Source organism: Octopus sinensis, linkage group LG1 (genome assembly GCF_006345805.1).
Source record: "Octopus sinensis linkage group LG1, ASM634580v1, whole genome shotgun sequence".
Lineage (NCBI taxonomy): Eukaryota > Metazoa > Mollusca > Cephalopoda > Octopoda > Octopodidae > Octopus > Octopus sinensis.
This window is the reverse complement of record NC_042997.1, coordinates 197,541,438-197,565,223: the sequence shown is the minus strand read 5'-3', so window position 1 is coordinate 197,565,223 and position 23,786 is coordinate 197,541,438. Positions and strand designations below refer to the sequence as shown.

Below are 23,786 nucleotides of genomic sequence, written 5' to 3'. Positions count from 1 at the left end.
TATTTATCGACCCCAAAAAGATGAAAGGCAAAGTCGGCCTGGGCGGAATTTGAACTCAGAACGTAACGACAACCGAAAAAAAAAATACCAAATATAAATATGTTCGATAGTCTTGAAAGCAATTTAGAATTTAGAATCCCATTTATATGTAAATTAGAAAAAAATAAAAATCATCAGTTTCATGTATATATAAATCAAGCACCTTGTTGCCCAAGGAGGGTTTCTGAAAAAGTTTCAAATGAATGGAGAGCAAAAGAACAAAAAAAGAACAAGTTTGTTCGCACAAAATGTTTACGTCATCAAAATGTGAGGAAAATTTACCACATTCCTCGTCTGTTTTGGTTTGTGATTCCGTCGAGAACGAATTCCCTCTCACTTTTAACGAAGGTAGGAAATTATATTATAGCTTAAATCAGTGCAAGTAATTGTTTTAAGTTATAGATATAATGTTTAACTTGTATATCCAATGCATTGATTGCTTAATTTTAATTAATTAATTCTAATAATCTAGACTTTTATCGGGTTCTGTCAGCTTCAAATCATGCTCTCATCATTGGTTTCCCCCTTTATTTACATCTTACTACTGCAATGTTATTTTCATCCAAGGGTTTGTGGAAGGCTTTAATTCTCATATTGTATCTCATTTCTTCTCCGACCCATTCTCACTCGCTCTAATTTATCTGAAATTTAGATCGTTAGTATATAAATTCCTTGCAGCAAGCACATGTACCGGCTCTTTACGTTCTGAGTTCAAATACCACCGAGGTCAACTTTCCTTTTCATTCCTCGGGGGGATGAATGTACAGTGAAAGATAATAAAGCACACTCAAGTACTAAGGTCCGTAGTATCGACTAACAGCCACCTTCTTAAAATTGCTGGCCTTATATCTAAAACAAAACCAATTATTTGGAGTTGTTTCCTGTTTCAGTATCTTTTTGAAACTAAAGTAAAAGAATGTAAGTTGTAAAATGGTAACGAAAACTACTAAATGTACTTAGTTTCTGCATTTAAACTGCTACAAGATATATCACATTTATTAATAAATTTTCTTGTGAAAGGTAGAAGAGTCCAGTTTGCTGGACATTGTTGTAGAGCTGAAAAAGAAGTAATTTCTACTCTTCTCCTCTGGAAGCCATCTACTCGCAATACCAGAGGGCGCACACTCTCCTACCCTGATGTAATCTCCAGGGATACAGGCATCCAGCAACAGGACCTCCGTAATGCCATGATGGACCGTGAAGTCTGGCGTAGCATGGTAAATTCCATTGTCTCGACCACGGTCGAACAATGATGATGATGACAATAGAAAATAGCTCGAAAGTTTTCCGGTTGTGACCGACTAGTTGCTTCATCTATTCAAAATGAAATGGGTCTTTAAATTTTTATCTTTAATAAACACATGGGTTTTAAATTGGGCAGCGGTAAAGGACACGCACGCCACTCGTTTTCGGCGTAACAAAAACTCGATACCCTAAACTTAAATTCTAACCTTAAACACCATGTGTGCGTATTCTTCACATTCGCCTTAGCCGGCGCTGTCCCACTATAATCAAGTCTATATATATATATATATATATATATATATATATATATATATACAAATAAGAAAATGGAGAAACAATTTAGTTGGTTCATCAGCTTTCGGATATTAGAATGCTGACTTATTTATTCATTTAACAAAATTGAGAACCTTAATAGCATGCATATATACATTATAATTTAATACATATAAGATAAGAATGCAATTATAAATATATATACACGTACGTCTTTTTGTACACTCGTGTGAGTGTACTATCGAATTGAAGTAGTACTGAATACATAGAGTTGTATCTATTAGCAGGTTGACTTAGCTTAATATATATACTTTTGTTCGTTAGTACACGCACATATATTCGACATTCCTTCGGTATTGGTCTAGAGAGTGACAGTGAAGAGACGTCGTTATTCACCCATTTTCTTCAGTCTAGCCTCATTATCTATATCATGAGGGAAGGTCATGTTGGTTGAATGGCGTGTACCAATACCGAAGGGTTGCCATATGTATATATATATATGTGTGTGTGTGTATTGTGTGCAAGAGAGAAAACTGCGCTGGTTGCAGCATAAAGAAGTGCCGAGCTCTAATTATGGAGGGTACCTGTGGAAAGTGTAGACCCAGGAAGACGTAGGATGAAGTGGTGAGAAAGGATCTTCGGACGCTGGGCCTCATTAAGGAAATGATAAGAGACTGGGAGATGTGACGATTTGCTGTACTTGATAAGATACTTCGAGCTAAGGGAAACCACTGTCTTCCATGCATACAGGGTTGTCCTTTCAGGTGCCGGTACCACTTAAAAAGCACCAGTGCTGGTGCTGTGTTAACACACCTGTGCTGTTGCTATGTAAATGTACCTGTGCTTGTGGCATGTGAAAACCATCACGCACACTCTGTTAAGTGGTTGGCATTAGGAAGGACGTAGAGGTACATGGCCTAGTGGTTAGAGCAGCAGACTTGCAGTTGAGGGACCACAGGTTTGAAACCCAGACTGGGCAATGTGTGTCTTTATGAGTGAAACACCTAAGCACCATGTGGATCATGCTGAGGAGTACACTGGAGGGCACTGCTCCCTCACTATTCAGTGGTATATCCTGAGATTTACAGTGATACACTTGATTTGAAATTCCTCTTTAGCATTATTACAAACTAGCTTAAAAGCTGCACGATAAGATGGCTTTTAAGCTAGCTCCTGTGGAGGGCTCTTCTTTGGGCCTTGGGCCCAACAACGATACTTCATGCATTGAGTACATATTAAATTTTATTAAACTTCACCAATATTTTTAAAGCAATGAACAATTTATATAATTTGTCGACTTAGAACTTATTGCAAAGGTGCACGATAAACGTTTTTTGTCTTCCCATTCAGGGGTCAGTACATTTTTTTTTTTTATCTATCTAACCCCTTTCTTTCTCTCTCTCTCTTTCTGTTGATTGTTTTCATCAATCACCATCACCTGTACCACCACCATTGCCATGACAACTGAAATATACACACCTCCCAGTACCGCCTGAGTGGCACGTAAAAGCACCCTCTACACTCTCGGAGTGGTTGGCGTTAGGAAGAGCATCCAGCTGTAAAAACTCTGCCAGATCAGAGTGGAGCCTGGTGCAGCCATCTGGTTCGCCAGTCCTCAGTCAAATTGTCCAACCCATGCTAGCATGGAAAGCGGACATTAAACAATGATGATGATTCAGACTTCCCCTGCTACCACCATCAATACCTTTGACTTTGCCGCATTCCCTTCCACTACCATTACCACTACCCAGGCACCAAAGTCTGGTGATGGGTCTATTACATACAGATACATGCAATTTTTTTTTTTTTTTACTTGTTTCAGTCATTTGACTGTGGCCATGCTGGAGCACCACCTTTAATCGAGCAACTAGACCCCGGGACTATTCTTTGTAAGCCCAATACTTATTCTATCGGTCTCTTTTGCCGAACCGCTAAGTGACGAGGACATAAACACACCAGCATCGGTTGTCAAACACACACACATACACATACATATATATATATACATATATACGACGGGCTTCTTTCAGTTTCCGTCTACCAAATCCACTCACAAGGCTTTGGTCGGCCCGAGGCTATAGTAGAAGACACTTGCCCAAGGTGCCACGCAGTGGGACTGAACCCAGAACCATGTGATTGGTAAACAAGCTACTTACCACATAGCCACTCCTGCGCCTATATTAATTTTTTTTTTTTTTATTTTATTTTCTAGTACTGGATCCCTTCAATGATTGTCTGAATTCTGATACCGGTTACATCTGTCCTTCTTTTGAACCTCCTGAGCTGACTGACTTCCCTTTTGACGTGTCACCACAGAAACTCACCCTGAATAAGTTACAGAAAAACTGCAACTTCAGTGATGAGTGTTGCAGTAATGACTACATCCCAGAAGGACGAAGATGCAAAGGCATAGATTCCTTGGAAGATTCTATCAAACCGGAATCTTCACAGGAAGCATCTTCCAATCCGGCAAGGGAGCTGGATAAAGATAGCCTCAAGCCAAAACTTGAGCCTCTTCCAAAGTCAGCCAGCAAAATTGGGGAAATTTTACAAAAGAGGCCACTGATGGCTCCTACAGCAGGCAAGAGGTTATATCCTCAATCTCTTCCATATCTTGAGGTGAGTAAACTTCTTTTAAAATTACATATTTTTGTAAACGTTAACAAAACTGATAGAAATTTGTTGATTCTTTTATCTTGACTGTGGCCATGCTGGAGCACTGCCTTTAGTCGTATAAATCAACCCTAGGACTTATTCTTTGTAAGCCTAGTGCTTTTTCTGTCAGCCTCTTTTGCTGAACTGCCAAGTTACGGGGACATAAACACACCAACATGAGTTGTCAAGCAATGGTGTGGAAACAAACCAGACACACACACACATATATGATGGGCTTCTTTCAGTTTCCATTTGCCAAATCCACTTACAAGGCTTTAGTCAGCCCAAGGCTATAGTAGAAGACACTTGCCCAAGGTTCCACTCAGTAGGACCGAACCCGGAATCATGTGGTTGGTAAGCAAGCTATTTACCACGCAGCCACTCCTTACTCAATAAAATATTTTTCACCTCTAAAGATGAGTATAATAGACCCCAAACATTTTGATGTTGATGTATATGTCTTACCTGTATATACAATGGGCTTCTTTCAGTTTCCATTTGCCAAATCCACTTACAAGGCTTTAGTCAGTCCAAGTCTATAGTAGAAGACACTTGCCCAAGGTTCCACACAGTGGGACTGAACCCAGAACCATGTGGTTGGTAAGTAAGCTACTTACCACACAGCCAGTCCTTACTAAATTAAATATTTTTCACTTTTAAAGATGAGTATAATAGACCCCAAACATTTTGATGTTGATGTATGATATTTCTTACCTGTATTGTCTCTTGATGGTGATACCTGTTACTTTTACCTTTACAGCCCATGCAAGTAAATCACATTATTGTGATTCACCCTGGATCACAGAATCTTCGAATCGGACGAGCATCAGATTCCCTTCCTGTCATAATACCACACTGTATTGCCCGCAGGCATAAGGTTCCTGGTCAGAAAAGATATGAAGATCCGTGGCTGGTTAAGAAAGAGTGTCAGGTATTTTGTTTTGTTTCTCCTTCTTTGATAATAATGAGAGTAAGAGAAAGAAATATTCTGTGCTGGTGGAGCCATGCCAAAGCAGTTGGTGGCAAACAAAGTATGATCCCATTGGAGTGGGATGCAGAGGATTTGCAGGTCAATCCCTCTGCAGAGCTTATAACTTGCTTGGCATCACTGGGGCCAGTAGGCAGGAAGCTATCAGGTTGGCTGTGGAGGCAGTAGAGATTGTCTGAAGGTGGCTGCAGATCAAGAGATGCCAGTCCTGGAAGGACAATGTTAAAGGGTTAATCTGAATGCTAAAGGGTTAATGGTATCAATCTCAGCGGCGAGCTGGCAGAAACGTTAGCACGCCGGGCGAAATGCGTAGCCGTATTTCGTCTCCTGTTACGTTCTGAGTTCAAATTCCGCCGAGGTCGACTTTGCCTTTCATCCCCTCGGGGTCGATAAATTAAGTACCAGTTACGCACTGGGGTCGATATAATCGACTTAATCCGTTTGTCTGTCCTTGTTTGTCCTCTCTGTGTTTAGCCCCTTGTGGGTAGTAAAAAAAAAATAGGTATCAATCTCACCAGCCTCAAAGGGCCTGCAGATGCCGTGTGCCTTGCTCCTTCCTCCAGATTCATCATCATCATTGTTTTAATATTTGCTTTTCCATACTGACTTGGATCTGTTGTGAGTACATTGAAGCAGAGATTTCCTACAGTCAGACATGCTTCCTGTCTTTAACCCTTTCGTTACCAACCCGGCCGAAACCGGCTCTGGCTCTGAGTATAAATGTCTTATTTTCATAGATTTTGAATTAAAATCTTCCACCAAACCTTAGTCACAATTTATGTTCCTGACACTAGCTTAATGATAATTAAGTTGTTTTACTAAATCCTTTGTTGTATTTAAAATTAATTGAAAGAAACACAGAGCATCTGAAAATAAATACAGTATCCGTGCCGGTGGTATGCTTTGCTGGTGGCACGTAAAAAGCACCAACTAATTGTGGCCGTTTCCAGCCTCCCCTGGCACCTGTGCTGGTGGCACGTAAAAAGCACCCACTACACTCATGGAGTGGTTGGCGTTAGGAAGGGCATCAAGCTGTAGAAACACTGCCAGATCAGACTGGACCCTGGTGCAGCCTCCTGGCTTCCCAGACCCCGGTCGAACTGTCCAACCCATGCTAGCATGGAAAACGGACGTTAAATGATGATGATGAAAAGGTTAACCTCATCTTGTTTCAGAGTGAGGTAACAATCTCCCATTCTATGAAACGACTAACAGCCTGGACATATTTTATGTGGGTAACTGGAAGCAAAAGGCACTGTTTAAAGTGCCTTTGTTTACAAAGAGTGCACAACATGTCAAGACATGTCACAAAGTGATAAATGCAAAGGAAAATGCTTGGCTAACCTCATTTGATATTATTTGGGTCCCCAAAATATATCCAGTACATTGAATTATTACTGCACTGAGATCCTGTACATTGAATGTTAATTCTATGTTTTTAATCCTTTATTCTCAGCATGCTGAAGCCAAACTACAGCAGCGTCGTGGGTTGAAACAAGCAGAGGAAGCGTTACTTAGCTGGCCAAATAATCTTGGAGAGTATCGATCGGCAACTTCCCAAAAACAGGTAATGCTAAATATACGTAGAACTTTTGATATTCTTCAGTCTTTTGGAATCCCAATTTTCCTAACTCCCATGGTCCATATGGAATATGTTGCAGTATATTTTCTGTAGCTAGATGGCCCTCCTCTTGCCAGCCCTTGCCCGTTTCCAAACATGGTAAATATTTCAGTGCTACTTTGATATGCGATCTATCTACGTAACCAACATGATCTACAAGAGTCAAATTCTACTTTAGTATGTGATCTACATGTTTCATTTATTTATTATATCTTAAATAAAACATTCTTACATTTTTATACATCTATTTAAAAAATTAAAATGATGGGCAAATCGAACAAATGGGCAAATTGAATGAACGGAGTGGTTGGCATTAAGAAGGGCATCTGGCTGTAGAAACACTGCCAGATCAGACTGGAGCCTGATGCAGCCTCCTGGCTTCCCAGAACCCGGTCAAACTGTCCAACCCATGCTAGCATGGAAAACAGACATTAAACGATGATGAAGAGTAAAAAAATAGATAATTAAATTTTTTATACAATTATTAAAAAGTAATTAGTTTCAATTAAATTTTAGTAGTTTCAATTAAATTTTAAAATAACTATGAATTTAGACTGGTTTCATTAAACAGCTGAAACTTTTTAATTTATTGACATATTAATGTGATTTCTGGAACGCAATTGAAGAAAAGGTTCTTAATCAATTCTATTGCATAACTTTTGTCTCAAAGTGACTCTAATTACAGGTAAATACATGTAAACCAAAAGCTATCTTTTTTTCTCAGTTTGTCTATTTTCTGCATAAGTGTTTCTGCAGTGACCACTTCAAACAAGCTTACATTTGCTTGATTTCTCCTTATCTTCCATTGAAAAGCCCTCAAATTCAGAATAACTGCTTGATAGCATAAAACTGTTATCCATTTTAAAAGTTAAAAACAAAAATCACCAAAGAAAGTGGGAAAAAATCTCTCAAAATTCACATAGCTCGGATATCACGTCAAACAATGTCAGATACTGTAACTTAACTATTTACATAATGAAATTACATGTTTTCACAAATGTATTAATGAGATTTGTGCTGAAATTCACATCTAAATATCAATGGGTTCACTCGGCCGACCTCAGATGGGTTGCTCATTTGAGCCAAAAAATTTTTCAACCAGCAGTGGCCGACTTGGTAACAAAAGGGTTAAGACTAGTTTGAGACAACTTCCTCATTCTCTCTTACTAGATACCTGGCCTCAATGCTTATAACAGAGTGATCTCTGCTAAAGGTATCCATGCTCTGTTGACGGATCTTTTCGGTTTGAATGGCAGTTTTTTCTAGCGGTGTCATATGAAATTGTCACCCATAATTATGACCCTAGTATCGATCTATTGCATTTCAATCTGGGTTAGGCTTAAGGTTGGGAGGAAGGGTATCTTTTTTTTCTTCAGAAATGTAAATAACCCAATCTGTTTCTTAAACGATGGACATATTCATACGGCACAATGTTTTCACCTCAATAGATGTCAGTGATTGGTTGAAATTGCAGAAATTGAAGAAAAAAAACAACAAATATCTTACAAACTATAGAATTTTCTCAATAAAGCCAAGAGAAAAAGATGTTTTATAAACACATTCTACCAGTATACGAAGTTTAAAAGTGTTTAGTTACGTGGAAATTATTTTAAAAAACTGCCATTCAAACCGAAAAGATCCCTATTGACTATTCCAATTTGCCGCCTACAGACTACCATTATTCTGACTGACATTTCCCTGTGTCTTTATTATGGTTTCCATTGACTGTCTGGTGACATAATACTTCTATTTTGTTTTTCAGCTTGCAACCTACAACAGCTGTGTTTTAGGCGAATGGACTGATACACATTCTTCGTTGAATTGGACCAGTACAATTGATAAACCAGAGTTCTTGATTGGGGAAGAAGTAAGCAACTACAGACTTATGTATTTCCACTGTTATACTCTTACCAGTATTGATTTCTTTATCTTTTTGTTTATATTTTTCTGAAAGCAATATATATTTCTTTACTACCCACAAGGGGCTAAACACAGAGGGAACAAACAAGGACAGACAAAGGGATTAAGTTGATTACATCGACCCCAGTGCGTAACTGGTACTTAATTTATCGACCCCAAAAGGATGAAAGGCAAAGTCGACCTCGGCGGAATTTGAACTCAGAATGTAACGACAGACGATATAGGTGCTCTCATGAAGTCTGCAGTTAAATGCTGTCACCAGTTACCTCCCTGGCCCCATATATGTCATGTGGCGAACTGGTAGAATTATTAGCACGTCAGGCGAAATGCTTAGCAGTATTTTGTCCTTCCTTACATTCTATGGCCAACTTTGGTTTTCATACTTTCATGGTTGATAAGATAAATACCAGCTGAGCATTGGGGTTGATGTTATTGACTTAACTATTCCTCGGTAAGAGTATAAAAACTGCATGGTTCTGCCAAGCCATGTCAAGCCAGTATGGCAGAGTATGCTCATTAAATCAGTATGATCTCAAGCTCAAATTTACGGCCTCCACACCAGACTGTGGTTGAAGGAGAGAACATGCTAATGCCTTCGTCCTACAGTGGACTGAACGTAGGCAATCTAATCCAATCCATACACACATATATATATATATATATATACACAGTATTTATGTGTCTGTCATCATCATGTTCATGATCATCATCATTGTTTAACGTCCGTTTTCCATGCTAGCATGGGTTGGACGGTTCGATCGGGGTTTGGGAAGCCAAGAGGCTGCACCAGGCTCCAGTCTGAACTGGCAGTGTTTCTACAGCTGGATGCCTTCCTAACGCCAACCACTCCGTAAGTGTAGTGGGTGCTTTTTATGTGCCACCGGCAAAGGTGCCAGGGGAAGCTGGCAACAGCCACGATCGGTTGGTGGTTTTTAACATGCCACCGACACGGAAGCCAGTCAAGGCGGCGCTGGCATCGGCCACGTACGGATGGTGCTTTTTAGGTGCCAGGGTAGGCTGCCAACGGCCACGAACGGTTGGTGCTTTTTACGTCCCACCAGCACGGAAGCCAGTCAAGGCAGCGCTGGCATCCTCTTTCCATACTAGCATTTTTGGATGGGTCATTACATTCTCAAGAGAGCTCCCACTCACAGTTACTGCCCTATTAAAAGTGTCAGACAACCGTATTTCACTCGTATGTTCTGTTTTTGATATGGTTTCTTCAGGATGTCATTCCTAATGCCATCTATTTTACAGAGCATACTGGGTGTTATTTCTTTGTGGAACCAGCATTTAAAGAGGTTGTGATGCCCTTAACAAGACATGACTGAAGGGTCTCTTTGATCTTGTGCTATCTCAATTTATTTATCATGCTCTTTAGAATATATTGGGTACGTTTTATCTTGACATCATCTCCATTGAGGTTGCATTGTACCCCACAAATAAGAGACCCCCCCCCGCGCTCTGTTTTCTCTGTTCATTCAGAGCAATGATATCAGATGAAGAGGGGGTGATTGCAGTAGATGTATGAAGGTGAGAGGGAGAATGGAAAGTAAGAGGTGGGTTAAGGGAGTGCAATCTATATATATAAAACTGAAGTTGTCTGTGCATGGCAGGTTTGGTAGCCTTCAACTAACACTATCTCCTCCGAGACCCTGCGGCGCAAGTTGACCAAAATTGAGAGTATGATAGAAAAAGGCTTGCTCTTCCTTCCGTAGAAGAAAAAATTCAAATCAGACCATGTTAACACCAAATTATTTACATCAAAAAGGTCCCTTTTTTTCTATGAAAATTCCTATTTTTTACGATTTTTTTACTGCTGTGTCGCCATTTTTCGGTGTATTTCAACCAGAAAAATGTTCACTTAAAGAGAATAACAAGCTACATAATGCAAAATTTTTACTTTTCGAAAATCCCAATTCTAAAGGGTCGAAACAAACCCGAGCAACGCCGGGCGATACTGCTAGTAAAGAGTAAGGGAAAAAAAGACAGTAATAGCAGGGATAATTGGGAGAGAGAGACAATAATGGTAGGGAGCAATGGGGAAGTAATGGTAGAATGTAGTGGGAGAGAAGCACTGATATCAGTCACATCTTTGGTAAGAGAGAGAGAGAGAGGACGTGATGGGTTGCCATAGAAATGGTTAGTGGTAGGAGTGGGATGAATCTTACTAACATCATCTGGAGAAAAAGGGTGGTGACTATGAGGAAGGAAAAGGTAGTGATAACAGGTAAGGTGGGGAAGAGAGAGTAATGGATATTCCAGGTGGTAATGGTATAGGAAGACTAGATGTGAAATAATAAAGAATAACTTGAGGAAAAGGAAATGGTGTTTGGCTTTACAGGCGGATGAGGGATTGATGGATGGCTTTCAGGAGGATGAGGGAGTGATGGTGTGTAATTAGGGAGAGTAAATGGAGGGGAGTATCAGACACTAACAGATCAGTTATAATCCCTCATTAGTGAGTCATTTTGATGAAAGAGATTGTTGTATGAGGAGGAATGAGTATGAGTAGGTGTAATACCACCCTTCATCATACCAGTGATGTGGTTTAGGGAATAGATTGAGAAGAAATGATTGAAGGACATGTGGGTATTGAATCAGCTTAAGGGTCAACAATTGGGGACTGGAAGGTTGGCAACTGGAATGGCATCTGGCTGAAGAAATCTGCTTCAGTGCCCTCCATCTAACCCATGCAAGCATGGAAAAGTAGATGTTAAAAACAATGATGATGGGTTTTTATTGCTATTTTTGCAGCTTTACAACAATCTCCAATAATCTTAAATTCCTCAGTGAACTTCAATCTTTATCTTTCCAGGCTTTATATGTCCGAACATCAGATTGTTATAATTTACATTGGCCAATCAGATACAGTCAACTAAACATACATAAAGGACCAGGTGGAACTTTTTCTGCTGTTCTGGCTGATCTTGAAACTATTTGGGCGACAGCTTTAGAAACCAAACTAGGAATTCCTCGTAAAGACATAAGTGTAAGTTTTTTTTCTTTTTTCTTTTCTCTCTGTGAAAGTTTTTTTGTTTATGAGTAAATTTCAAAAATGTCCCAGAACCTAGAAAATTGCACAGACTGGTCTGTTGTTGGGTAATATGCCAGAAGCTAAATGTTTGTTTAATCTACTTTTCATGACTGTTTTTCTTTGATATATTTTATATAATTTATTTGTTTGTTTAAATGTTTGAAGTCTAATCCTCCGTGGTAGAATGGGTTAGATGGTGGAACTTGTTAGGGCAGGATTTTACAGGTAGAGCACGGCGGTTTAGAAGCTTACTTACCATTTGTGAGGTTTTGCTGCATGTCACCTTGGACAGTTGTCTTCTATTATAGCCCTGGGCCAACCCAAATGGGGGGCAGTGGGGCCCAAATTAGGTGGCCCTTAAAAAAAATAGACCCCCTTAGGACATTCTCTGGGATTAGGGGAATTGCTGGCTTGAGTTTCGTTGTCCTTGCTCCTCCTAGGAGGAGTTAACGGACATAAAAACGTAACAGACAGAAAAATAACTCAAATTTATAATATCATCAGTGTCGTCATTTGACGTCCACTTTCCATGCTGGCATGAGTTGGACGGTTTGACTGAGGGCTGGCGAGCCAGAAGGCTGCACCAGGCTCCAATCTGATCTGGTAGTTTCTACAGCAGGATGCCCTTCCTAACGCCAACCACTCTGCGAGTGTAGTGGGTGCTTTTTACGTGCCACCTGCACAGGTGCCAGGGGAGTCTGGCATCGGCCACGATCTGTTGGTGCTGTTAACGTGCCACCGGCACGGAAGCCAGCCAAGGCAGCACTGGCATCGACCACGTTCGGATGGTGCTTTTTATGTCCCACCGGCACAGAAGCCAGTCGAGGCAGCACTGGCATCGACCACGTTCGGATGGTGCTTTTTATGTCCCACCGGCACAGAAGCCAGTCGAGGCAGCACTGGCATCGACCACGTTCGGATGGTGCTTTTTATGTCCCACCGGCACAGAAGCCAGTCGAGGCGGCGCTGGCATCGGCCACGTTCGGATGGTGCCTTTTATGTGCCACCGGCACAGGTATCACAACTGCTATTTCCATTGATATTTATTTCGATGTTCATGTACTTGACTCAACAGGTCTCCTCAAGCACAGCGGGATGTTCTGGAATATATAGTTGCAGACTGAGATTGAAGCCTCTATCTCTACACAGGACTAGTAATTAAATTACCAACCCTTTTACCCATTGAGCCATCAAACCATGCATTAATTAAATTATAGTTCATTTTTGTTTTCTTTATTCTTTTTCCTCCAGGATTATAGAGTTGTGTTACTGATTCCAGACGTCTATGTCCATAAACACATAAAGGCATTGATGAATATTCTTCTCAACAATCTCGGTTTCTCTGCAGCTATTATTCACCAAGTAAGTAATCCGTAATTACACTCTGTCACCTTCTCACTACCATCATCATCATCTTCCTGGCTACTCCCATCCACACTTAAATAATGCTGGGCAGCCATGTGTTGCCTCTATTACAAGATACCTATTTCTTTACTACCCACAGGGGGCTAAACACAGAGGGGACAAACAAGGACAGACAAAGGGATTAAGTCGATTATATCAACCCCAGTGCGTAACTGGTACTTAATTTATCGACCCTGAAAGGATGTAAGGCAAAGTCGACCTCAGCGGAATTTGAACTCAGAACGTAACGGCAGACGAAATACGGCTACGCATTTCACCCGGCGTGCTAACGTTTCTGCCAGCTCGCCTATTACAAGATACCTGTTCTCGTCCTGCTTTTATACTTCATTCTCTCAATACCTGGCATAAAGCCAAATCACTCTCTATTACAATCTCACTCAGTCTGTCTTTTTTTTTTCTCCCTTGTGCTTGTGTCATGAAAAATACCCTTAATATATTCTTATTTCATTAAGTGGAGGCGCATGGTTTAGTGGTTAGGGTGTCAGCATCATGATCGTAAGATTGTGGTTTCGATTCCTGGACCAGGCGACACGTTGTGTTCTTGAGCAAAACACTTCATTTCAAAAATGAGTAACGCTGCGATGGACTGGCGTCCCATCCAGCTGTAAAAAGACCCATGGAGAAAAAAGTTCTGTCTTTAAGTAAATGGTGTAAAACAGTCATTTCAGAGTGCCCCCTATAAACTAACATAATCATTATCATCATCATCATTGTTTAAAGTCTGTTTTCCATGCTGGCATGGGTTGGATGGTTTGACAGGCTCTGGAGAATTGCTCCAGGATCCAATTATCTCTTTTTGCAAGGGTTCTACAACTGGATGCCCTACCTCACACGAACCATCTTACAGATTGTATTGGATACTTTTTTTACATGGCACGAGCACAGGTGCTCTTTGTGTGGCACCAGCACTGGTGACCTTTACATGACACCAGCACACTTTGCAAGCTCTTTATGCTCCCGTTAGTATTAGACACCAAAACAAAATTTTGTCTTAATTTATTTCCAGGAATCTGTTTGTGCCACGTTTGGTGCTGGTGTAAGTAGTGCCTGTGTGTTGGATGTTGGAGATCAGAAGACAAGTGTTTGTTGTGTAGAAGATGGATTATCTCATAGAAATACTAGGTAAGTAGGTATTACTTGAGAGAACATGGTTGCTTAATATGTTTGCTCTTCAGCCTCATTTTATGTTTTATCCCAGAGGCTCAATACGATATCTTAATTTTGACATGAGTAGTGTAATATTTCTACACTATACCATATGTGAGGCAAAGATCACATAGGTAGTGTTAGAGACTTATGTTCCACCATGATGATATATAAAGGGCACACGAGGTGCCTACCTGCTGGAAAGTGGAGTTAAAACCCTCAGCTAAACCACCAATAACACTGAAAACTTCAACAGATAACAACAGTGGTTGGGCAAACAGGTAAAGAATTTAAACAGACCATCACAGCTTAATGGTATATAGTTTGGCATTTGCATACACTTGCATCGTGATTTTCAGTTCTGGCAAAAATGTCTTAACTCTCTTCAGCAAGTTTTACCAAATGAAAAAATTCAGCTTGTCACGTTGAAGTCTGCCTGAATTCTGAATTGTGCCCTTATGATAAATACAAATTTTAATTCTATAACTATCTAATGCTATTTAATGCCTGCAGCCACCTATGTTATTGTCGTTGTTACTATCAATTATTTATATTTAAAGCAGATAATAGTAACAATAATAATATCTACTAGCACTATGACCCGGCAACGCCGGGTCATAGTGCTAGTGCATGCATATACAGCTGCATGCGTGCGCACGTACACGCGAGTACTATCCAAACCTCCAACCAATCACATACAGCTAGCTGGCATTCAATTGGCGTATCAAGTTTCGGGCATTTTGATTGGGTTTTGGATAGAAAATTCACAAAAAAGTCACTTCTATTGATCTTTTAATGGTTTTGCGGGGTGACTGGGAAAATGTAAAGATGTGTGCGAGCCCTCTAACTGAAACATTGTGGATTTGTATAAAGGATACACACACACAGACATTTTGCCGTTTATATATATATAGAGATATAAATATTCGCTTTTGAATATTTGCCCCTTGTGTGTGTGTATATTTGTTTGGTATAACACAATATAGCCAATTAATACTATCTTTCTTCCTCATCTCCCTTCTCTAATTAGAATTGTTATGGACTATGGAGGCAGTGATATTACAAGGTGCTTCCAGTGGTTACTTACAAAATCTGGATTCAACCCCCAACACCTGAAAATAACTGATATTGTTGATACAAGGCTCATACAGGAATTCAAAGAAACTTATTGTCACATGGATCAAGTAAGATTTTGTTATTTAGTTTCCAGTTATGTTGATCTAAGAAAGAGATTTTGAACTGTCTTTCCTCTTGTATAATTTATACAATCTGTCTTTAAACCATCTTTAAACCTATAATAGCTACAGTGATTATATTTCGTAATGTATGAAGGTGTCCTTCATTGAAGATAATTATTTGGAAACTTCCTCAATACATATATATATATATATATATATATATATATATATATATAAGTTAATCCAAACAAAAAAACACAACGCAAGGTCGTGGAACAAATAAGGTATTATTGGACGCTCAGGAAAGAAGAGAAGAAAGAGGGTTTAACGTTTCGAGCGGAGCTCTTCGTCGGAAACATAGAAGGAAAGATCCCGAGAAGGGAAGACGGAGGAAAAACAAATCGCCAGTGGTACTCACGAGGTCACATCATCAGGTCATCATTCATTATCATTTTAGCATCCGCTTTCCATGCTAGCATGGGTTATATATACACAGGGTGGACCAAAATGATCTGATACATTTGGAGGCTTAAAAGCACAAAATAAGAAATAATGAAAAGAAAAATTTTATTTTCTGAATGTACATATAATGCCATTTTATTTCATTAAGTTTTTAAAATTAAATCAGCTAAATGCTTCCCATCATTGTCAACACACTGTTGGAGACGTTCCTGAAAGTTATCGATAACTCTATGGATCATTTCTTCTGGAATGGTTGCTATTTCTACACAAATTGGCATGTTTTAATTCATGAATAGATCGAGGACGATGACTGAATACTTTTGATTTTAAATATCCCCACAAGAAGAAATCACACGGGTTCAAATCAGGAGATCTTGCAGGCCAACCAAGATCACCGTGCAAAGAAATCAAATGATAAGGATATTCTGAAAATAAATAAAAATAAAAATTTTTAAATATATAAATACATTTTGGTGTAAATAAAATAAAATGTATATATAATATATCGTTTTGGGATTTGGTTTGCAAGAGGCAAAACTATTGAAAAGGTTGCAAAACACAACGAAAATTTTAGAAAAATAAAAAAAGGGATAAGTGGAATTTTACCGGTGAGTGTGTTAAATTATAGTTGTAAATGAGTGTCACTGTTATATTAGCAGTGTCATTAATTCTCAATATTCTATGAAAATGTCTGGCCATTGGGAAAGATATTGGAATGTGCGGCAGCTGCTGCGACGGCCAGTATGCATTGGTCTCAGTCTAATATTTGCACCGCAACCAATGCGGAAGGCCGACCGTATCATCGCGACCGGAAGGCACGAGCACGGGTGCACCACCCCGGACTGGCCAAGCGAACGCCGGCCGCGCCGCCGCCGTTTTCGAGCCCGACGCCCGGGTGCGACCTGCGATCGCGGCTTCGGTTGCATGTATTAGCTCTAGAATTGCCACAGTTATCCACTCTCCTCGCGGTGGAAGAATAGGGTCCCGAGGATTAGGTCCGGTTCCTGAGCCATTCGCGGTTTCACCATTCGTTTACGGCATGAACTTACACTTGCATGGCTTGGAAACGGGTAAAGTTTGGCAACAAGAAGGGAAGCTAGTCATAGAAAATCTGCCTCAGTATATTCTGTCCAACTCATGCATGGAACATTAAATGTTAAAATGATGTTGATCTATAATTTTTTCTTTTTTTTTTTTTGTCTTTTGCCATTTTAGCAACAAGACGGTGTGTATGAATACAACATACACATTAAAAAACCACAAAGTTTGATCATCAAATATAATTCTGTGAAACTTGGAGATGAGTGTGTTCTAGCACCGTTGAGTTTGTTTTTCATTGATATGTTGGCGCTGCAAGGTTCCCAACTTTGTCACACACAGCAAAGGTATGAAGGAGATTCAGATGACCCTCATGATGATTTTTACTTATTACAGACCCAGAGTCAGCAACAACAAGTAAGGAAACAAATTTGTTGATAATACACTTCTGTATTTAAGGGATGAGGAATTAGGTACATTATTTACATTTGACACATATTTGTCCTCATCTTGTTTGTTGTTAACACGTTTTGGCTTATTATACCTTCCAGCCTTCATCAGGTGTTTTGGGGAAATTTTGAACCTGGGTTCTCATTCCTAAGGTAGTTTTCGATGTTATTGTTATTATTCAGGTCACTGCCTGGAATCGAACTTGGAATCTTGAGGTTAGCAGCCCACACTCTTAACCACTATGCCATATGCTCATGGGCATATGGCATAGTGGTTAAGAGAGCAGGTTACTAACCCCAAGAGTCCAAGTTCGATTCCAGGCAGTGACCTGAATAATAATAACAATAACATCGAAAACTACCTTAGGAATGAGAACCCAGGTTCAAAATTTCCCCAAAACACCTGATGAAGGCTGGAAGGTATATCAGCCGAAACGTTGTGTTAACAATAAATAAGATGAGGACAAATATCCATCAAATGTAAATAATGTACAAATTTGTTGTTTTTATTTCTTCTCCCTCTCTTTCAATTTTTCATTTCTCAACTTATGGTGGGTAAAAGGACAAATACGCACTACATTTTCTACTAATTAGAATTACATTTTTTTTTCTTTTTAAACCCTCATCTGTTCTTTAACCCTTTCGTTACTGTATTTATTTTGGGATGCTCTGTGTTTCTTTCAATTAATTTTAAATATAACAAAGAATTTAGTAAAATATCTTTGATATCGTTAAGCTAGTGTTAGGAACATAAAGTGTGACTAAGGTTTGATGGAAGATTTTAATTCAAAACTTTTTAAAACAAGACATTTGCACTCAGAGCCAGAGGCGGTTTCAGCCGGGTTGGTATCAAAAGGGTTAAGCAACATTGTCAAGATTTATTTAGAATTCTCTTGGCAGGGAATTTGTATCAGAGAACTAGGTTGATTATCAAAAGGGTTACACTTTTTTTTTTAAATTTTTAAGTAGGAGTTCCAACAATGTTTCGTGGTTTGCTACTTCAACAGCTTCTTTATAGGATCCAGTGGCTTAAAATATCATCAGGAGGAACCACATCCGGTTTCGGCCCCTACTCATCTACTGTTTTCACCGTGGTGCCCTCCTCTTTCAGCTCTGGTGTTGAGTGCGTTTCTTCTTTCTCCTTTTCTCTTTTGTTCTTTCATTTCTTTGATGCAATATCAACAAATGTCAGTGGGGCAAATGACCATCCTGCCACATTTCCCTTTAAATACCCACCGGTAGGCTCCAGCAGCCAGCACCAGCTAACTGTCACATGACACTGCTGAAGCTTCAACTGACCAATGGAGGGGAAGGGCGCATAGTTTTAGCCTTTGACTAACATTTTCCTGTGACCACTTGATATGATTGAGCAAAATTAGACTTCATGTACTGATGCGTACGGCCGTAAAAACTATGCCAAAACAGACCTTACTGGTACCATGTGAAAAGGACCAGTCCACTCTGTAAGGTGGTTTGCATTAGGAAGGGCATCCAGCTGTAAAAACCATACCAAAACAGACTGGAGCTTGGTGCAGTCCTCTGGCTTGCCAGCTTCTGTCAAGCCATCCAACCCATGCCAGTATGGAAAATGGACATTAAATGATGATGTATATATATGCACACCATACGACTGTGATCGTTGACAGAGCGGCTAACCGGCTTCCGTGCCAGTGGCTCATAAAAGGCACCATTCGAGTGTGATCATTACCAGCGTCGCCTTACTGGTACTTGTGCCTGTGCTAGTAGGGTGCCAAGAGCACCATCTGAGCATGATCGTTGCCAGAGCAGCCAACTGGCTTCCGTGCCGATGGCACGTAAAAGGGCACCATTAGAGCGTGATCGTTACCAACATCACCTTACTGGCACCTGTGCCAGTACTGCCTGACTGGCCCCCGTGCCGGTGGCACATAAAAAGCACCCACTACACTCTTGGAGTGGTTGGCATTAGAAAGGGCATCCAGCTGGAGAAACTCTGCCAAATTAAGATTAGAGCCTGGTGTAGCCATATGGTTCACCAACCCTCAGTCAAAATCATCCAACCCATGCTAGCATGGAAAGCGGATGTTAAACGATGATGATGATGATGACAAATCAGATATATATATGCACACTTGTACATACACACCCATTCACATGTGTGTATATATTTTTAAGCCAGTGATTGCTTTCTTTGTTCTGTAAGTCCTTATTTGATAACTGAAAATTTTTCTTCTTGTTTGTTCTACAGGCGGCTCGTTTGAATGCAGCTCGGAAGAAGGAGAATGTCGAAGCAAGTTTAAACCAGCTGGACACCTCGTTTAGTCAGTATGAAGACACTAACCTGAGCCATCCACAGCTGGTAGATGAAGACTCATATGATGGTCCGGACAATTTCTCTGGAAATGACACTTACAAAGGAGAGAGGAAACTAGATTTGGAAGAGGAGGAACCTCAAGACACTGGACCTTTATTACAACTTATGGGCATTGACCAAGCTATTTTACACAGCATTAATAAACTCAGTGAGTTACTCTTTCTTCCACAAGTCTGTAAAATGTCGTCCAATTTCCATGGGTTTAATTCTGTTTTATAGATTTTATAGTTGCATGTTTGGCTTGTTGGTTAAGAATATTCTTTAGGGATGGTGTTGCTGCATCACTCAGCAAGACCTTTGTCTGCCGTTCAAGAATTTGAACCTGGAGATCTCCATTTCCAGTGACTTCAAGGGCCACCTCCCAGTGGTGTTGGGCGTCAACAAAAGCCCTTGACTACAACAAGACGACCAAAGTTTTTTTTTTCCAAGGTCTGGGGTCTCCCACCCCTAAGCCCTAGACCATCACCTAATCACCCTTACCCGTCTTGTTGCTTAACATCAACAACAACAACAACAGACCTTTGTCAGCTGCTCTCCAGCTATCTATTTAAGGCTGTGTATGGCTATGGTGCGGCCACACTTGGAATTTGCATCACCAGGCTGGAATCCCTATCTTGCTCAGGGCATTGACCTTCTGGAAACTTCAGAGATGTGCAACCAAGCGAGTACCCTCCATCAGTCATCTACCATACTCTGAATGCCTTGTTTCCCTAGGCATAGATACATTGAAGCTCCAACGTCTGGCAGCTGACTTAGTAAACACCCACAAAATTATTAGCCATCACAACAATAACCACCCTGAGCACCTTTTTGAGCTCCATGTGTCTAACACACGTGGGCATACCTACAAAGTCAGAAAACAGCACAGCTCCCATGACTTTTGGGAACATTTTTTCACACTCTGAGTTGTTGAAGCATGGAACAAACTACCTGCATCAGTTGTTAGTTACTGAGACATTACATCCTTTAAAACCTTCATGCTTCCTGAAATTCGCCAACACTACACCTGATATCCTTCCTCCCTCCATACACACACACAAACATATACACACATATACATATATATATATATCATATATACGACGGGCTTCTTTCAGTTTCTTTCTACCATATCCACTCCCAAGGCTTTGGTCGACCTGAGGCTATAGTAGAAGACACTTGCCCAAGGTGTCGCACAGTGGGACTGACGCCGGAACCATGTGGTTGGTAAGCAAGCTATTTAACACACAGCCACTCCTGCACCTAAAAAAAAAAGAATTTAATATCACATTATTCAGGCTTCTATTTAGACTTGTTGGTCATGGAAGCAGTTGCTGTTATACTCAAATTACCCATGATGCCATCTGACTCAGAAATATCTTTTGTACACAAGTTTTCAGTTTCCAGTAAACTCAGCTTTTTGCTATGTTCATGAATATTTATTTTGAAGTTCTTTCATTTCATTTCAGGTAATGATGAAGTTAAAAAGAAAATGTATAGCTGTATTCTTGTAATTGGAGGAGGGTTAAACATACGTGGTGTCCAAGGCTGGATTCAGCATCGATTGTGGTCCCAAATGCCTGTTCAGTTCAGGTTTACTTTGGAAGGAATGGATGTTATTACTAGAGCTAAGGTATGAAGAATTCCCATTTTTTTCTCCATGACATCCCCTACTCTCCCTTAGAAATCTTGTGAACTTGCTCATCCACTCACCAAGCCCCAGCCCATTTTGCTCTATGCACTTCTCTATAATTTAAGTGTATGGCCCCTGCCTATCACATCTTCATTTTTCTCTCCTCCCTCTCACTTTCTCCTTACCTGAGGTAACCACGTTTCTCCTCTAATGCAAGACCCCTTTTCTGTCCCTTAATAATACCTATTTCTTTATTGCCCACAAGGGGCTAAACACAGAGAGGACAAACAAGGACAAAGGGATTAAGTCGATTATATCGACTCCAGTGCGTAACTGGTACTTATTTAATTGACCCCGAAAGGATGAAAGGCAAAGTCGACCTCGGTGGAATTTGAACTCAGAATGTAGTGGCAGACGAAATACTGCTAAACATTTTGCCCGGCGTGCTAACGTTTCTGCCAGCTCGCCGCCTTATCTGTCCCTTAATAATACCACCCCAAAAAAGACATTAGATATTGGCACAGTCCTTTGGTTTGCTAAATAATGTTTCCTCTCAATCATATAGAACAACACTTCACTGAATTTCATGTTGAATAACTTTGCAGTATTCCAGAACCAATGGGTGCTGCACTTGTTGCACACACAGAAAGAGCCCTGCAGTGCATCACATCCTGCTTTGCAGAGGCTGCCTATCGAGTCATCAGTTTGATTCTCATTGTTCACTTTGCATATAAAGATTTACTAAAAGTTACCAAAATCTACTAAAATCTACTAAAAGTTACCAAAAGTGAACTTGAGAATATGGTTAGCTTGATGTACTTCATTTTTGTAGTGTCTGGGGAGAGTCATTCTCTTTTAGTGCCTTATTATTTAACACACTCACCGGTAGAATTTCCACTTTTTTTTCTTATTTTTATTTTCTAAAATTTTCGTTGCGTCTTGCAACCTTTCCAATAGTTTTGACTCTCCCCAGACACAACAGAATATGCTTCAACACACAAACTCATATAAAGAATCTTGCAAACCAAATCCCAAAACGAAATATTTCATTTTTGTTTTGGTCTTATTATTATTATTATTATTATTAAGGTAGCAAGCTGGCAGAATTGTTTGCACACCGGGCAAAATGCTTAGCAGTATTTCGTCTGCCGTTCTAAGTTCTAAGTTCAAATTCCGCCGAGGTCGACTTTGCCTTTCATCCTTTCGGGGTCAATTAAATAAGTACCAGTTATGCACTGGGTCGATATAATCGACTTAATCCGTTTGTCCTCTCTGTATTTAGCGCCTTGTGGGTAATAAAGAAATAAGTATTTCGTCTGCTGCTATGTTCTGAGTTCAAATTCCCCTGAGGTCGACTTTTCCTTTCATACTTTCGGGGGATTAATAAATTAAGTACCAGTTAAACACTGGGATCGATGCAATCAACTTGTCCCCTCCCCTAAAACTGCTGCCTTTGTATCGAAATTTAAAGCCATTATTATTATTATTATTCTTTTGAGATTTTTTTTTCTTGAATTTGTTCATGTTATACTTGTGTAAATATAATGGCTGATATGAAGAATTTTATCCATTGTCAGGATATGGAACCAAATTTAATACCGTGGAAAGGTGCTTCTGTACTCTCCTGTTTAGACACAACACAGGAACTTTGGATCCGACAAAAAGAATGGCAGCAATGGAGTGTACGCATACTAAGAGAACGGGCACCATTTATATGGTAAATTTAGTTCTATTGGAAAGTAATCTCACTTCAAACCATATTGCTATAAATTTTTATTTTTTTATAGCTCTTTGTAAAATTTTCTCATGTCAAAATAAACATTTTTAAAAAAACCAACCCTGTTTTTCAAATGGTCTTTTTGTCATCATCATTGTTTAATGCCCACTTTCCATGCTGGCATGGGTTGGACGATTTGACTGAGGACTGGCAAACCAGATGGCTGCACCAGGCTCCAATCTTGATCTGGCAGAGTTTCTACAGCTGGATGCCCTTCCTCATGCCAACCACTCCAAGAGTGTAGTGGGTGCTTTTACTTGCCACCGGCACAAGGGCCAGTCAGGCGGTACTGGCAATGGCCATGCTCAAATGGTGTTTTTTACGTGCCACCTGTACAGGAGCCAGTCCAGCGGCACTGGCAACGACCTCGCTTGATTGTCTTTCATGTGCCAGTAAGGCGACACTGGTAATGATCACGCTCGAATGGTGCTTTTTACGTGCCACTGGCACAGAAGCCGGTTAGCTGCCCTGGCAATGATCACGCTTGGATGGTGCTCTTAGCGCTCCACTAGCACGGATAACAGTCACCGAATTTGATTTCAATTTCACTTGCCTCAACAGGTCTTCG

General features: G+C 40.1%; 1 protein-coding gene across 1 annotated transcript; it reads left to right on the top strand.

The window, feature by feature from the left end:
* Nucleotides 1-232: 232 nt before the first annotated feature.
* On the top strand, nucleotides 233-23,278 carry LOC115218310 (actin-related protein 8). Its single transcript, XM_029788064.2, has 13 exons — nucleotides 233-387; nucleotides 3,770-4,176; nucleotides 4,973-5,143; nucleotides 6,657-6,767; nucleotides 8,584-8,688; nucleotides 11,560-11,733; nucleotides 13,030-13,140; nucleotides 14,210-14,325; nucleotides 15,380-15,533; nucleotides 17,205-17,444; nucleotides 19,704-19,977; nucleotides 21,278-21,441; nucleotides 23,019-23,278. The coding sequence occupies exons 1-13, from the start codon at nucleotides 243-245 to the stop codon at nucleotides 23,160-23,162; spliced, it is 2,316 nt and encodes a 771-aa protein (XP_029643924.2). The 5' UTR covers nucleotides 233-242; the 3' UTR covers nucleotides 23,163-23,278.
* The last annotated feature ends 508 nt before the right edge of the window (nucleotides 23,279-23,786 follow it).

What these genes read in the sequence shown, in the direction of transcription:
- LOC115218310 (XM_029788064.2), top strand. Translation starts at nt 243, where the DNA reads ATGGAGAGCAAAAGAACAAAAAAAGAACAAGTTTGTTCGCACAAAATG. An exon ending in ACACAGCATTAATAAACTCA is followed by an intron (nt 19,978 to 21,277) that starts GTGAGTTACTCT and finishes ATTTCATTTCAG; the next exon opens with GTAATGATGAAGTTAAAAAG. An exon ending in ATGTTATTACTAGAGCTAAG is followed by an intron (nt 21,442 to 23,018) that starts GTATGAAGAATT and finishes ATCCATTGTCAG; the next exon opens with GATATGGAACCAAATTTAAT.